The sequence below is a fragment of the Lathamus discolor genome, chromosome 7, assembly GCF_037157495.1.
Source record: "Lathamus discolor isolate bLatDis1 chromosome 7, bLatDis1.hap1, whole genome shotgun sequence".
In the NCBI taxonomy this organism is placed as follows: Eukaryota; Metazoa; Chordata; class Aves; order Psittaciformes; family Psittacidae; genus Lathamus; species Lathamus discolor.
Window position 1 is genome coordinate 14,161,609 of NC_088890.1, and position 17,192 is coordinate 14,178,800.

At 41.2% G+C, this 17,192-nt stretch overlaps 1 protein-coding gene across 22 annotated transcripts in view; it reads left to right on the plus strand.

The window, feature by feature from the left end:
- FOXP1 (forkhead box P1) overlaps positions 1 to 15,571 on the plus strand; it is a 386,150-nt gene extending 370,579 nt beyond the window's left edge. For all 22 annotated transcript variants that reach the window (XM_065686928.1, XM_065686923.1, XM_065686924.1 and 19 more), the window contains 3 exons: positions 1,011 to 1,080; positions 4,579 to 4,745; positions 10,582 to 15,571. In XM_065686928.1, coding sequence (XP_065543000.1) covers positions 1,011 to 1,080; positions 4,579 to 4,745; positions 10,582 to 10,726 — 382 coding nt within the window. In that variant the 3' untranslated portion in view covers positions 10,727 to 15,571. The remainder of the gene's footprint in view (positions 1 to 1,010; positions 1,081 to 4,578; positions 4,746 to 10,581) is intronic.
- Positions 15,572 to 17,192: the final 1,621 nt, after the last annotated feature.

The following is a 17,192-nucleotide window of genomic DNA, read 5'->3' on the forward strand; positions in this document are numbered from 1 at the left end:
TGACCTTTACTTGAAGTCCGTCTCTCCAGGACAACTGATCCTTGCTGGTCCCTGTGGGAGGGACTCAGTTAAGACTCTTCTCACCATGATTTATTCCCATGTGAAAAAAAATAACCCAATAATAAGTATTACCCAGTAAGTGCTAAAACTTGTTGGAGATTTTTTGCATTGTCACTTTTTATCTAGGTTGTATTTGATAATTCTTTTTTAATATTTTATCCCCCCTCTGGTGGAACCAGTGGTATTTAGATGCCTGCTACAGAGAGAGCAGATATGCTTGGCATTCATTTTCCTCAAATCCGACCCCTTATGTAAACCTAAGATGAGTAAAGTAAGGGTCCAGAATAGCACACCAGAACAGATTTTATTAAAATGGCCTTTAGGGCAGCATGTTGTTCTGTGTGGTCTGTACTGCGTTGCTGCAGTGCAGCAGTACCTGCTGTCATGCATCCATGCCTGCAGCCCCAGACTGTGAAGGTGATGGTGTAGGCAGTCCCTTTTGGGCCATTGCCTGGCAGGAAGTAACGTGGCTCACATCCTCTGTCATCACCATCCCCTGCTCCATTGCAAGGGACTCTGCTGCCAGCGACTTTGAGGATGATTTGCATGAAGCAGTATTTAAAATGTCCCGTGATGCTTTTGCTCATAGCTCCTCATGATGGACCTTTACATGGTAACTGGCTCCCAGACACGGCGAATATTGGAGAATTTCTCCTGAACACAGCTAAAATGAGCAGAGATGCCAAGATGTGCTGCTAATGCAGGGTAGTAGAACACATGGTGAGGTAACGTTGAGAGATAATGATGTTCCTTATTTAGTAAAGGCAAATATGATAACTGTAGCCTGAAACTGAGATATTTTCTTTAAATTAAAAAAAAAGAGAGAGAACTTGTGTGGAAAAACAGTCTCAGCTCTAGTTTTCTGGTGTGGGAGGAAGCATTACATGCTTGAAACGTTCACACAGAAGTTGGTTGCATTTAACTCTCCTTTTTATGTTTTTCTTATGCAGTAACCCTTCTCTTATTAAAAACATACAGACCAGCCACACCTACTGCACACCTCTCAATGCTGCTTTACAGGTAAGATTAATGACTGTAGCGAATATGCAACAGAGGCGTGTGTCTTCCCCACTCATTTCAAAATATATTAGCCTTGCTCTAATTAGATATTAAATTTTAATTCCGTTAAACTTTTTTCTTAAGTGCATAAAGCATCATAGTCCCTGGAGGCAAACACATATCAGGCTGCTTCAGCATTAGCTAGATGCTTAGCATTTTGAATATTGTGGCAAAAAAATTAAAAGTTCACTTATTAATATTTATCAGCAGTATCATAATTTCCATCCTCTTATTTCAGAATTTCACTTGAGGCAAAAATACCACAAGTGTAATTACTCTAGCACAGCTATTAATGTGCTGAATGATAGGATACTGCGGCACGTGACCTTCTATTGTTCATGGGTTTAAAGAGAAAGCAGATCATTTTTCCCCTTTTCTTTTAAGGGCTATTTTTGCATATCTTCCTATTGTTAGTAGAAAATAAACCTTGCAATTCCTATAGAAAAAATTATTTTTATCGATTTAAACTGTAAGACACAAATTCTGTTTTTTCACTCTGTAGACATGCACAAGTGTTGGTACACAATTAATAACTTGCAGCCTAAAAGTGTGCATGTCTCCAGCTCTTTTTCATGTGCTGTATGTTTTCCCCCCTCTCTACAAATTCCTGAGTCTATCTCAGAAGCATCAGGTAAAGTCAGCATTTGCTACATGAACCAAAGATATGAATGCATTACTGTGCTCTGAATTTGCAAGGGGGTGTGTGTATGTTTGTGTGGGGTTCAGGCCTGTTCCATACATTGTGAATTAATCCGTGTGTGGTTGCACCCCAGTTGTTTGTTGAGGGTTGCTTCTCGAGACGTTCACTGATGGCTGTGAGTATTTGCTTGGGCAGCTGTGTTTTGTGAAAGGTTTAACAGAACCAAGAAACAGATTATTAGGAGAAAAACAAATGTTTCTTCTCATTTGAGTTCCTGCAGTAACTTCTGAAAAGCAGAGGAAAGCATGTTTAAATGAAGCAACTGTAAATACCATTCATTAGTAACTTATTTTCCCTTGAGTCTTGTGAAGTGTGATTTTTTAAAGACTGCTTTGTCTCTTGAATAGTATTAAGATTACAAGCACATTTTACATTCATGAGGCTGAAAGGCAAAACTGAAATGATCCTGCATTTCTTCACATTGTTAACTATGTGACTAATTTCAATTAATATGCTTGTCATATGGAACTGTTCGTGTTTTATTTCTGAAACACGTGTCGTTGTCGTCATCTCCATCCATTCTTGTCTTTTGCGATAACCTCCAAACTGTTTCCATTTCCCTCTTTTCCTGGAAGTGGCATGTACTTGTGCCCACCCCCCGTAGGATCGTGTGAACTGAATTGATGGAGAGAGGAGCCTGGGCCAGATTTGCTACCCTGTGACACCTCTAATAAATGGGGGTGAACAATATACATTGCACTGGACTGGGCCTCTTTTTGGTTGAAAATATACCAGCAGGTTCATCTCTGCTCTCCCCCCTCATTGGAATTTTGAGGCAAAATCCCAGCAGGTGCTCGAATGCTGTGCAGGGGTTTGGGTGAATCCGTCTGGTGGCTGGTGCCATGTTGGCATTTCAGACCTCGTTTGGGCAGCAGCCTTCCTCTTAGGACACAAAGCCACTTCACCTGCCAGTGCTTGTGTTCAGCCTAATTAACAATTAAGGAGCAGTGTTCCCTAGTCTTTTGGGGACATCACCGAAGACCAGTTCTTTGCACATCCCTGGGATAGCAGGCTGGTTTTATTTGCCTGTGGGGTGTCAAAGCTGCCCCTCTCCTTCACCCAGACCCCTCTGACGTCTTCCCTTGTGTGAGGAAGAAGCAGCAGCTCTCTCCCCTCTGTGTGTGGAAGGAACTCCAGCTCTCACCAGAGCTTTCTTTTCCCAGCGGGTCACCAGGGGCTCCCAAAGCACCCCCCTCCCCTCTTATTATCTTTACAGCTGATACTCCTCGTGTCCCACCTCTCCCCCAGTAAATTGCTTTACTGCAATTACAAGTTATCACTATGGGTGAAGAACTTGAGTCATTATTTTGCCAAGTGCAGGAAATGTGAACCATTCTTTGCATCCCCTAATCACAATGAGTTTGCCGGTTGTTGAATCAAGCAGATAAAAATAATCCTCCCTGTTAGAATAGCTTTTGTAATCATGTGTGACACATAGGGCTGCACATGGAGAGGTCAGCGTAAGGAAGAATAAAAGGGGCTGTGCTCCTGAAGATGCTGCAGTCAGTGCTGGTCGTTCCTCCCTTTCCTCAGCCCAGTCTCTGGCTGTGCCTGTGAATATCTCTGCTGGCTCAGATAGCAGCAAGCAAGGAGTTTTGTCCCATGAATTAGGAGCAGGCCAGAGCATTCAGTGGGGAGTACATTCGCACAGAGTACATTTGCATGGATTCTCCTCCCATGGGCAGGGTTTGCATCACACAGACCTGGAGCCTGATGGAGTTTTTGCCTCCGCTGCTGCAGCAGGCTGACCTCCCTCTGGAGCAGGTCGAGCGCTGCCGAGCCAGCGTCTGTGGCTCCCCAGCACTCAGAAATCTGTGGATGATGTCAGCCAGATCCAGCTGGGATGGGTGAAATGTTTGAATGTCCTTCAAGTCCCTGGGCGCTGCGGCCTTGGAAAGCTGCGCATCCCATCCCTGCCAAACACTTGGCTCCTCCTGGGCTTGGGGCTTCTGCACTCACACCGCTGCTGCACTGGGCACAGGACTGTGCCTTCAACATGAGCTAATACTGACACACAGTAAATATTAGCAGGCAGAACGGTGGGAATCAGAAGGAAAATATTTAACAGTTCGTTCTCTTCCTACAAAGATTTCCATTTAGAAAGTTAACTCCAGTGTGCCTCTGCATGGCATTTCTTTAGAACAAGTTAAAATGGAAATAAAATGGTCAGGTCTGTATTAGCTAAGGTAAGAGCTGAGTTGCTGAAGCTTAAAAAATTCACGTGGGCTGGTTCAGCTCTCAGGTTGATCAGTACCACTTGACTGGTCCAGTTAATGCTAACCACCGGTTCACACTTGGGTCCCAAGTAAAACCAAACTCGGTACCACTGCCCTCCTGCTTGATGCCCGTTTGGTCTGGTACAAAGTTAAGCAGCTGAGCAAGTCCTGTTCTTTTTCCCCATTTCATTAAAAACAAAACCCAAACCCAAACCTAAGCCACAAAAAACCCCAAGGCCCCAAACATAGTTTTGCAAAATGAAAATAGGAAAAGGACGTTTTATTTTTTCCAGGGGTATAATTCCAAATAGGGAATGGAAAGCTTCATCCTCTCACAGGCCAATACAGCTATAAATGCTTAAACCCAGATGTAAATGATGTTAAATTTCCCTTGGTGGAATCAGGGTAATACCGATCAGAAAGCACAATATTTTAAAACCTGGTAATTGCAAATAATGTAAATGTGGAGAATGTTTTGGAAGACGAGAGCATGTTGTACATGTTAGTCATGGCTCCTCATATATTTGTTTGTGTCCTCGGCAGGCTTCAATGGCTGAGAACAGTATACCTCTATACACTACTGCTTCCATGGGAAACCCCACTCTGGGCAATTTAGCCAGTGCGATGAGGGAAGAGCTCAACGGTGCAATGGAGCATACGAACAGTAACGGGAGTGACAGTAGTCCAGGACGTTCCCCTATGCAAGCAATGTAAGTACAGCAGTGGCACGTGTGTGGCTCTAGCGTTGTCTTATGGTCTGCTGAAGTGTGATTCTGGAGATCTTCATGGTTGATTCCTGAGGTTCATGGATGAAGCACCAAGAGCAGACATCTCCACCTGGGGACATGCTTAGGTTCTTTAGAACATAAAAGGGTTGTTTACCAATTTCCACATAAAACCCATCAGCTCAGTGCAGTCAGACAAGCACAGAGCTATAAAATTGTTGTTCTCAATTCTTGTCTTTAAGCTTAGCAAAATCTCATAGACAACTGTGTTTCTTGGAGAAAAAAAATCTGATTTCTTTCCCTTTTGGTCCATGCGACAAGTGTGGCCAGTGGAGCAGAGCTAGGAAATGGGCTTGTTTGGTGGGTCTAAAAAGAACCACTCAACACACAACAGCCTTACTAAGCATTAATGATGGCACACGTGAAGGTCTGCTTGATTTATAGGTTGCTCTTAAAATATCAAAAGGAAAATTAATAGGAGCATTATAGCAACAGACGGCAGTATAATGAGGGCATATATAACCACATGAAGTAATGGGGGATCGCTGTCCCTGCTCAACGTGAATGGCACCCGGGCAGCAAGCTGGCGCAGGAAAAGGGTAAGGCAGGAAGGGTGTGATGCCCCGATGGGTGTGCTCAGTATTTATGGGGTGATGGAGTGAGTTTGCAAAGCTGTAAACTCTCCCCTCCCCTCACATTACACAGTGGGTAATTGGCGGCTGGTGAGGAAGCTGGCGTTTGTAAGTCTTGTAGTTCTCGAGCAGTTGGGTACCTATGTGAACGACCGCGCGCAATAGCCACGCTGCCTTTCTGCTCCTCACAACAGGCTGTAAAATTACTGGCTGTATTGCCACGGCTCACATTACACATTAAAAAGAGAACTAATTTGTAGTCTTTTACTTCAAAGTAATTTGAATAAGGGATTTACAAAAGTAAGTCTAAATCAAAAAGTAAAAAAACATTAACCTAATACCATGATTGTAATTAGTTGTGAAACTAATTAGCATTTAATGGCAAAAAAAAGTTTCTCACCTGCATAATGTGTTGTCAGAGGGGAGGGGGCATGAAGGAATCTGAGGCTCTGGGTACTTTGATATTGCAGCATTTTAAATCAGTGCACAAAGTGCTTTGAAAAAAAAAAACTTTAAAGATGGAAACATTCATTTTTAATTAATAATTAATTTAAACATTGTCTTTTGCCATTTACTTCAAAACATTCAAATAACGTGTTTAGCTTTTCCAGTGATTGTTTGTGCAGTATTAATTATCTCCCTCCAAAGTAGCATTGCATGACACACTTTCCATCCCTCACAAATGGATTCATCTTGAGGCAGTTTTAGTCACAATTCGTTATCCTCTGCCCCATGACCATGTCGGGCCAGCATAAAGGAGGAGTGGGGGGACATGGCTTTTCTCCAGAAACAAGACTTCTCCCAAGGGTTTCTCCTGGCCTAACAGACAGGGATGAATGTTTATGATGTTGCGTTAATCCAAGTAATTATTTTTTAGCAAGTTCAAGGCTAGTGTAGTTCATGCACTTCTCATTTCACCTAAGGTTTCGTTGTCTTTGAAGAGACTGCAAGGAGGGAAAAATAACTGAGTTGAAACAGGCTAGGACATCTTCCAGAACTGTGCATAGCTGTGGCCTTTGTTGCACTTAATAATCATCTGTTAGCACATTGATACCAAGGTGAGGGGCACAGAACAAATACTGGAGAGAGAGGAGGTCGGGGGGAGCGATGCCTCATTTTCATTATTCACCAGAAAATCCAATTTTCTCTTGTAATATGGAAATGATTGTTTCCTGAGTGTTTTCATTTTCTCAGAATTGATAATATATGTGTTCTCTTCTCAACATTTCTTTTTGCTTAAGTAAAACGTGGCCGGGTGATGTTCCAATAGCAGCCTCTGAGCTTCCCCTTAAAATGGTGTTTCTAAGTAGTTCTAAGGGATCTAAAGCCAGAACACCATTCACTCATCACAGGGTTTTACCCTGTTTACTAAATACAGTCATGAGTCAACAGCAAATTTCCAGACGCTGTGCAACCTCTTCTTTCCCGTCAGCCTGCTTTGCTAATGACATTTTCCGTTTTTTTCTCTGAACAGATTCCCTTGTCATCATGCAAATTATTTTTTAAACAATTTCAGTGTATTAGCAGAAATCAAGCTTTAAACTTTATTGTAAGGTTTAAAGGACCTTGTTAACATGACAGCTAAGAAGTCTAACACTTTAGCTGAAGTCTTATTACCGCTCATTCGTTTCCTTTTTATGACACGTTGAACCACAGCTAGGTTTTTTTTCCTTTTTTCCCCCCCTTCTCTCTCCCTCCTTTTGAAACACTAGAAAGTAGTCGCATAATTACAGCTTGGGGACATAACACTTTCATCCTGATGTGCTCCAAAGGTAGCCACAAAGCAAACTACTCCATGCTGTGTGCACCACCAGTACTCAGTGGCTTTAAACAACAGTCAGCTTTATTAAAAACTCCTCTGTTCCCAGAGTGGACAAACAAAAGAATTACTCAGATGTGAAAAGAGGGGGAATCTGTGTTCAGCAAGGTTATTTATTGTTAACCCCTTCTGGAGTCTTAGGCGTCTTCATAAAAGGAATGTGCTGAGATTCTGCTACTACAAAAACAGAAAGGGGAAGCCTTTTCTTTTTATTTCTCTTTCTCTGCCCCCCACCCCCTCTGCTTTTTTTCTCCTTTTTGCTTAGGCCAGCATTTACCTTTTCTGTAATTCAAGAAACTGAATTCTTTACTATCTAAAGGAAGTTTTCCTTCCCCAGTTTGGGGTTTTGGTGAGCTGGTAAATGGAGATTCAGGCTTAACTTGAGAGATACGAATGTCTCCCTTTGCCCTTGAGCTTGTTTAAGCTTATTTATTACAGTTGCTCTGAAATGTTTGAGCAAAATCACGGATTCAGTAAGGTTTCCTCCTCACACGCTACTTTGTGGTTACAGCTGACAGAGTACACAAGGAGTTGATTTTTTGTTGTTGTTTTCCTGACGGATCTCTCCCTGGGGGGTGTGTTTCCCAGATACCCTCCTAATTTGGGGGATGGAGTTTTTGCCAGGCGCGCTGTCTGATGTTTGTGCAACACGTGAGCTGCTGGAGGAGGCTGGCGTGGCTGTGCCTCCCCGTGGCTTTCTGGCCCTTTCTGGCTTTGTCTTGCTTGGGGTCAAACAGCCCTTTTCACAACTCGGTGCTTGCTTTACTTTTCAGTCCTGAAGTTTTGGGCTTTTTTGACTTGTGGGAACCACACCAAACCTCAAAGAGAAACTCAGTTAAAACCACCTGGTTTCACCTGCTTTCGTAACAAAACCAGAGTTTGCTTTGGAAAGGTTTGGGGACCTTTGAAAGAGTTTTCACAGCGTTTCGGGTGGTTAATATACATACCTGCTGGCACCGATTCACTTCTGCCCTCCGGCCAAGCACAAGGTGGTGGGATGCAGCCTTTGGACAAACTGTGGTCCATGTAGCAAGGCCACCTCTGCTGCATGTGATGTGTGTTCTCCTCCCTCCGTTTAAAATTTCCCATCTGCATTTTCAAAAATAATACTTTTTTAAAAAAATAAAACACAAAATCCACAAGCCCAGCAGCAGTATCAAAGCCAGAAACAAGCGAACAGGACTTCTAAATTGAAGCAGCAGTTAAAGAGATCACTGTCATAAAGGCTGGGTATCACACACTGTATCCATCTCTATGTGTAGGCACTTTCTGCCGCTTTTTCTTCTGTTTTTCATGTCATGTTTTCTCCCATGTGAGGGGCCCCACAGCCTATTCATAATACAAGTTTTCCTAGTTGCAGATAATCAGCACGGTTTCACATTCATGAGGGCCACGCGCCACCAGGACAGTTAGCACACGCACACCTCTGCAGTGGCGATTGCTCGTGAGACTTTTGATGTGCTTATGCTAATTCCTAACCTCTGATGTTTGAATCACCTCCTCCCAGTATTTTTTTACCCCTCCTTTTTCAATAATTAGGTCAAAACTGTACGAGCAATATCTCTCGTATTTTCTGCAAAAATTATGCAACATGCAGAGGAACCTTTCTGCTCCCAGAGTATGTTGATAGGCCATGTATCCAACCCTACCCATTCTCTGATTTGTAATTTGAAAGGACAAAGTGTGTGTGCGTGGATATTGCATCACTTCTTTGTCGGGTGGGTTGGAAGGTGCGGTTAATACTTAAGTATTGATCTCCTTGACTTTACAACTCAAGAAGTTGAAATATGTAGGGACTTGAAAGGCATTCACAGCTCGCATTAGAGATGCCTGTAGTCAGCATGTTAGATGCTTCCTAAACGCAAGTCAAAATAAATAAGCAGGGTGCGGTACACCTTCACAGTCCGTGCAGGGGTGAAACTGGTTCACCTGGGTCATTTGCAGTAGGCAGAGTACCTTTGGCTTGTACACTGCTACCGAGCCCATTTTACCTGTTTGGTGATTTGTTCTTGCTGTCCACCAGTGCAGCAGAGTACAAACAGTATTGTCGTTCCTATCCACACAGACCATAAAATAAAATGCAGCTATTTTAAATCATTCATTTTAAAGCAAAGCTGCACAAGAGAGAAGTTCTTACAAGGAGGGCTTGCGCTTCAGATCATGGTTTCACAGAACCTATGTGAAAGGGTTAAGTCAGCCTGCATGGAGAAAACCCAAGACTCTAGGAGGTGGATATCAACTCAATGAGAGACAGAGTGGGACTTGAACTCATTAACACTTTATTTTAAGGGATTGCCTATAACATCAATTATTTAGGAAGCAAACAGGGTCTCCATTGCTGTGTCGCATTATTAATACTTGGTAATGTCAATAAAATCCTACTTTCCTTTAAAGTCCCAGTAACAAGACACTATTGACTCACATGGCTATTTTACATTTCAAAAGCTGTTGAACAAAAAAAAAAAGGGGGGGGGGAGGAAGGTAATTTGTATTTGTATAGGATTTGTTGTAAATATGATTTACGAACAACAATTTTCAATTGTTATCATACCCGTTTTGAATGACCAAGCCCCGTTCCCCCGCGGGTTATTCATGTGCAATGCTGTAATGAGAAATTTGGCAGATCTCATCTCTTTCTTACATCCTTGTGCCCACCACGAGCTGGGGATCATGTTCTGCCTTGTTTACAGCTGACAGTGTTATTATTCTCGTTAGGACTGTGCTTTCTTATCATATTGTTGTGTTGAGCGAGCCTTTTCCTCTCTGTTTGTGTTTCCTGGCAGGGCTTTTCTTCCCTTATTGACAGTTTGTAAAAATATGCATTAATTTGGAGTTTAAAGCATGTATCATGGTGTCTCTTTGCTGTGTTTGCTTGAAGTTGATTAATGATAGAACCTCACTTGGGGTCGTCCTCTGGAGAGTTGCCTCACAGGTTCTGCATGTTAACGAGAGACGCTGCACACACAGCGCGCAATGATTAGCCCAGCCTCTGCTGGCTCGGCAGACTGGCAAACCACTGCTTCGCTATTCGGATGCTTATTCTGCTTATTTATCCAAAGATTGTATTAACTTAATATGTCAGCTGAGAGCGTTTTTCCCTCGATCCCGAGACGGAAGCCCAATTGAGGTGCTCCTCCCAGAGTGTTTTCCCAGCGAAGTTGCGCACTGCTTTCCTGCTGTAGCCTTCTCTTGGCTTTAGTGGCTAGTGCAGAAGCTGGGGATCTTTCTTACCCTTGGTGAGCTGGAGCTCTAAGACCTGGTGCATCAAGTCTGAACCCCCAAGCCACCATATCTTTCTCCCCAAATCAAGTTGTGAAAAATTGTTTTTTAACGAGTAACTTGCTGATTGACCATGGTTTTGTCTTTCCAGGCACCCTGTGCATGTCAAAGAAGAACCGTTAGATCCAGATGAAAATGAAGGCCCGCTATCCTTAGTGACAACAGCCAACCACAGTCCAGATTTCGATCATGACAGAGATTATGAAGATGAACCTGTAAATGAGGACATAGAATGAGTATGTCTGACATCGTTATGCTGAGAATGAAGATTGGAAAAACGCGTCAAAACTTAGCTGTGAAATCTCTCCATTATTGTACAGTCTGGAGGATTCTCAGTCCACTTTGACAACTATGAAATATGTTAACTCTTAGTGCCATCAAGTATCCCATTTGGGAGTATTTTTGATTTTTCTACTTTTTGTTGAAAAAAGGAATTTGTACTCTGTGCATTGGATGGACTTGTTTGGTACTTGGGATTTTCCTCTCTTACAGTCAACATCAGTGTTGTAAATTTGCTAAACTGATTCAATTGCATTTAGCAGCCAGCTGTGGACTGCAGGTCCTGCCAATTTTGGACATTTGAGGACATCAAACTGAGCATGTACACCTGAACTGCAGATCAAGTCTTTGCCCAGATTTTAAGGATTCCAATGGACAACATATTTGCACAGTACTGCATGTTGATTATCACTGCCTTTACTCCATATTTTTGTTTTTTGGTTGGTTTCTTTTTTTTTTTTTTTTTTTCCTTTTTTTTTCCTTGTTTTTTTTGCTTCCATTTGGGATGGGGAAGGCCTGTGTGTGCACGTGTGTGGATATGTGTGTGTGCGTGTGAGCGTGTATATCGGGGAGGGGTTAAAAGAAAAAATTATCCCAAACATTTTAATGTATTGCTTTTATTCCCCCGCCCCACTTCTCCTCTACCATTTTAAGTTCTGACCTCAGGCCTCATCTGGGCCCAGGGCCTCTCGGAGGCTTCAACGTTTTCTGTACTTTGTGATGAATGTTAATAGGTGTTTTTATTATACGAAGCTGAATGTCATTGAATTGTTTGTAGTTTTTTCTGTCATTCATTCCAGTTTCCTTCAGATACCACCATGTTTTCTTTAGCTATGGAAAACATTCCATTTCGGTGTCTCCTTTTTTTGTTGTTGTTGTTTTTTGAAAAGGTCCCAAATGCTGCACGATACATGTGGAAGGGTTGTCCAACGGAGAGAGAGGAACGAAGTACTGCAAGAATGAGAATGAATGACAGATGAACATAGAAACACTGTAGGAAGCAACACAGATTCATTCCACAAAGCAGTATTTTTAATATATTTTCTTTTTGTTTGGGTTTTTTGATTATTTTTTTATTACTTTTCTTTTGGCAGCAATGGTGAATATTAGCAAATGCCACAAAATTGAACAGCACAAAGAAATATATGCAGCACCAACAGAGTTCGCTTTTGTTAGAGGATGAATAGTACAGTGGCAGGTTCTCGGCTGTTTAACACGAGTTCTAATGGGTCAACAAATCTTTCTGGAGTATCTAAGATTACAGAGATGGGCACCTATACATTTATTATTACAACTATTTTTTTTTTTTCTTCTTAACGCATTTGCATTTGCAAATAGTGGTTGGAAAGATGACTTCATTAAATTGTTGTTGTACATGGTGATGTTTCACGGTTAAACATTGGTTCAGAATTGCTTGGTGGCATTAATCTGTTTGAATACAAATTAGATTTCAGATTGAACTTGTTACAGGAGTTAATAAGGACAGAGCCCCACTAATGCTAAAAGTGTTAATTTTCAGCTGTGCAAATCCAGTACTGCAGTTAAGATTGTTACGCAATATTACACCAGCCAGTATGGAAACCTCGCCGTAGGAGACAGGAGATCCAGGAGAGAATTCGCTTGTTAAGGAAGACTGGCAAGGCTCTTCAAAGCAAACATGACATACAAAATTTGTTGCGATAGGTCAATAAACCTCGGTCACCAAACACCTAAACATTTTCATTCTGCAACCACTTTCCATCACTCATTTATTTATGTAGGACTGTAGCTTTTTTATTATTTCAAAAAGCCTTTCAGAGCTTAATTTATATTCTTCTTTGTACCTTTTTTTTTCCTAAAATTACCAAAGATATTACACAAAGGTAAATTATGTTCTCTGTTATATGCTTTATCTTATGAAGCCAAATATCCTCTTATTGTTGATCAAAGGAGGTTGAAGAATTTAGAGGGAAATGACAAGATGTGGGCTATTGCTAACCTGAGAGGGAAACTGCTCCTTTATTCTAGAAAATTTAGAAGGCCAAGTAGATGTCTGAACCAAAGTTATTACTTTTTATTTGCAATTCTTTACAGTGACCAAAATGAAAGTCTGTAAAGAGGAATCGAGGAGAGCTTTTGAGGCTAAAACTAGGAATCAGTGTTACTGGTGGAGCTGTGAGAAGGGAGCTGGAGAAAGCAAAGACACAGTTATTTTGCAGAAGATTAGAGTATCAGATAAAGGAGACAGTTTAATAAAAGACAGACGAGAACAGAAAAGCTCCCACAATTAAACTGGACAACGTAATAGTATTTCTAGAATTAAAAGAAAAATAATGTTTTGGTCTTTGGTTCTACAGATTCTGTGCCACTTCTGTTCCGGGACTGTGCTAGGATGACTGCTTCAGTTTTGGTTGATCTTGGCACATTTGCTCAGTTTTGTTTCAGTTGGTTTTTTTTTTTGGTCAGCATTTTTCATGAGGAAATAACACTCCTGTCCACTCATAAGCTTTGGTACAAGAAATTTTATTGGCAGTTACTTTGATAAAAACTCAACTCTGCTTTCTGTTTCAAAAGACATAAAAAAAGTAGAGAAGAAAAGAAAAAAAAAAGGGCAGTCTGTGGTCATTTGAAACATTTTTTCTTTTCATTTAAATTATATCCAGGCAGCTTCGTGACGTGCCGGCAGTAGCCAGATGGGGATCATGAGAATTGAGCCCTGTGCTTCTAAACTGAGTGGTTTGCTGGTTAGTTCGGGATTCAGAAGGGGATTAAAATCTGGTAGATTAGTTCATCCTCAGCATGTGTAGCTAGACATGAGTAAAGATAACAGCATGAGAAAACTGTTAGTACGCATACCTCAGTCCAAACTGTTAGGGAATGAGTAAATAAAAATACATTTCACTCAGTTGCACTTAGTTGTATGTCTTGCATGCTTAGTCTAAAGACTGTAGCAAAAACAAAAAAAAAACTTAAAAAAAGAGAAAAAGAAATAAAAAATTAGATTTCAACATATCTGGCAGGTGTCGCAGCCTTGCAGAAGAACCAACTGAAAATCTCAGGCTTTACATCAAGCAAACTTCACTATGATTTTTACAATTCTGATTCTCTATCCCTTTGGATATACAGTTGCTTCTTTAGGGAGGGGTTTATTATGTTGTACATATATATCCCACTGTGTCTGTGTGAGCCTTTGTCTTTCGGGGGGAGGGCGGGGAGGGAGGAAAAGGTGGAAAGGTCCTTTTTTTTAGATACCATTCCTCAAAAGGAATAAATGCAGACCTGTTTGTCAAAACACCTTTTGCTTTTTGTGCAACTGCTTTATATTAACTATACTAAAAAAAAATAGCTTTGAAAAGAAAAAAAAACCTACTGTATGTAATGGAATTGCAGAATACGCTGCACATGTATTTTATTTAGTTATCCTTGCTTTAAGAATATTGGATGACATTTGCTGACATGTGGGAGAAAATCCCTGACTTTTTTTTTTCCAGCTTTTAAATTGTAACATAGTTGACAGATTTTTTTTTCTCTTTTTTTTTTTTCTCCTGTTATCATTGATCGAAGCGTTTTTGTACAGTTTCTGTGTTTTAAGCTGGTTTTTTTGATACTTTCCCACCCCTTCTGTTCATCTTACCACTGCCTTTTCTGGCTGTCTTAAACAAAGTTCATCTATTTGAAAGGAAAAAAAAAAAAAAAAGAAAAAACATTAAAAAAACAGGAAAAAAAGGAAAAAAAAAAAAAGAACTGTTTTTCTCCTGCTGCAGTAAATATTTTGCATGATGAATTCCAGGGTCACACTTTCAAAGTTTATCAGTGAAATAGTGATGAATAACGGGGAGTGTCAAACTATTGAACTTTTGTATAAAACAAGAAAAAAACTTTACAAGGTGCCAAGATGTAAAGACAATTTGTTACATGTTTTTTTTCTCAAAGAAAAGCGTACATTATGAAAGTAGTACCATGTATCAGGTAAATCGCTGTCAGGAATGAGAGTCAAAGCCTTCCTTGTCCACAGAACAACAACCCCAAGTTTGTAAATGTAAAACCTGTTGGGTTTCTGCATTCAACTCGAAGTGAAATGAAAAATCAAGGCTTATGTAGAATAACTGTCCACAAAAAATGACCTTTTTTTGATTCTCACTCGCAAGAGTCCCGCTGTAGGTCCTGCATCTCCCCTCTCCTGGAGCTCCTGCTTTGGGAAGAGGCCGGGGCAGGGATTCTGGTTCTACAACTGTTGCAGATCATTAGATATTTTATATATATACATACATAAATATATATATATAAAGTTTTTAAAAATAATTTTGAACTATTGTAGTTTTCAGATCGCAAATAATCTCACGTTCATTATAGCATGGGAAAAAGAAAACCACCACCAAATGTGTTTAAACTCTTTTGAAATCTTTTGGTACCTTTGGTTAATGAACTCCAAGTGAGTTTTTAGATGTTTCCGAAGTCATTTAGTATTCTAGTCTTGCGAGGTGAATTTGCAGTTACGGACTGCATTTTAATGGGCCCAGAACAGGTAAACAAGTATCTTCTACCCATAAGCCTTGATGAAAATGGTACAGTCCAGACTGTTAGCATGGTGCTTTGTGTGTATGTGCTGCCAGTAACAAGATTTTTTTTTCTTCTTTTTTCTTTTTTCTTTTTTTTTTTTTTTTTGATAAGGCATAAAAGAAACTCATTCCTTACATCAACTGTAATTCCATCATTCCATGTCTGTTGATACAGACAATAAAAAATGTTGTGTAGTCAGTACTAATTACTGACATTATAGCATTCTCAAATGCAATAAAAATGCTGGTTGTTCACACTGGTAATGCAAGTTGCCATGTCCTAAGTTTTTGGTTTGTTCCCCTCTTCTGCCAATGACTTCCATGTCGCATCCCCCCAGCAGTGACGCATGGAGCATCTCACCTGTGTCCCAGCACATCCATGGACAGTCTCATTGCCCTCCTTGGGTCTCCCCCAGTTGCAAGATGCTGTAGTTTTGGTTTCATGGCCAGTCTGGATAGGGTGGTTGGTTGAGCCCTGGAAGCAAGGAGGATGCTGTCATCCAAAGAATTAATCTGCTTTTCCAAGCCCATCACTGTTTGACCATTGGGGTCACAGGGAGTTCAGGGTATTTGCTTTCTCATTGGATGACTTCAAAGGGGAAAGTGTGGAAGAAGGGGTTTGGGGCTTCATGCTGAAGAGCCTCCCAAGTGTGGTGCCCTAATGGGCACTGCTGGCTTCGGTAGGAAGGGTTGGATACACGTTGTCCATGTGTGAAAAGGGGGTTGCAGGATCAACCCCTTGGTCCACAAAACCCTAAGTAGCAAAGTCCCAGGTCACACTGTCACCCAAGACAAACTTGAAAGGAAATACCCACCTTCTTTTCTTTCGAGTAAGCACACATTTATTTCCTTCATCAAGTTTTATAAAGAAAAATAAAATGTTTAATAACTAGCATTAGCAGCAAACTGAAATTTCAGAGGAGAGATTTTTCATGAATAATTCATTAAAATTTCACATCTGCAAGATTAGTCATCCAAATAAAATGCTAATGTCAAAAACATGCACCGTCTATAATATTCTCATCAAGAAATCTTTTTGCATATAATGATAAATGCTTAAATTAGTACAAATGATTTTATAAAAATATTCTATCATAAAATTATACCAGATAACTACTTTTTTTTTTTTTTTCGGGGGGGGGGGGGCAGGGAAATCTTTGCCCACTCATTCTAATGTGTCTCAAAATGGTATTGACTGGTAGATTTTAATATAGAGAATGAAATCTGGGATAGGTTTGTGTACTGCACGTTTATCAGGAGTCAGGTTTAGGAAACTGATGAGGTCCCGCTTTAGGGGTTAATTTTTCTCTATCAGTCATAGGCAGAGGCTGTTGAGCCCAGAACATGCTCGATGTTCCATCAGGAGTGCTCTTGTCTCCAAGACGTGGTAGAGTCAGCTCTGGGTAGGGGAGTACAACCCAAGTGAGCTCCAGCAGAGCTCCTCTGTCTGGGGACAGTGCATGCCCACGCAGGTCACCAGCAGCAGTGAGCTATGAGGCCGTCACAGATGATTTGGGTATTTTAGCTCTCCAGTGGTGATGGCTTGGAGGCCCAAGTGTGTTGTGTGTCATTGCCAGCTTCCTGTGGCCTCTGATTGCTGCTGGGGCGGGTGCCAAATGCAGATGGTGCTGAGAAATGGCGCTGAGATGAGGAGTGGGATCAGGTCCTTTCCCTCCTTCCTGAGTCGGCACTGCCCTGAGAGAGCTGGGGTTGTTCAGCCTGGAAAAGACTCCAGGGAGAGCTTATTGTGGCCTTTCAGTTCTTAAAAGGGGCCTGTAAGACAGATAGGGAAGGACTTTTTAGCAGGGCCTGTTGTGACAGCACAATGGTTAAAGGTTTTAAGCTAAAAGAGGGGAGATTAAGGCTGGACTTGAGCAAGAAGTTC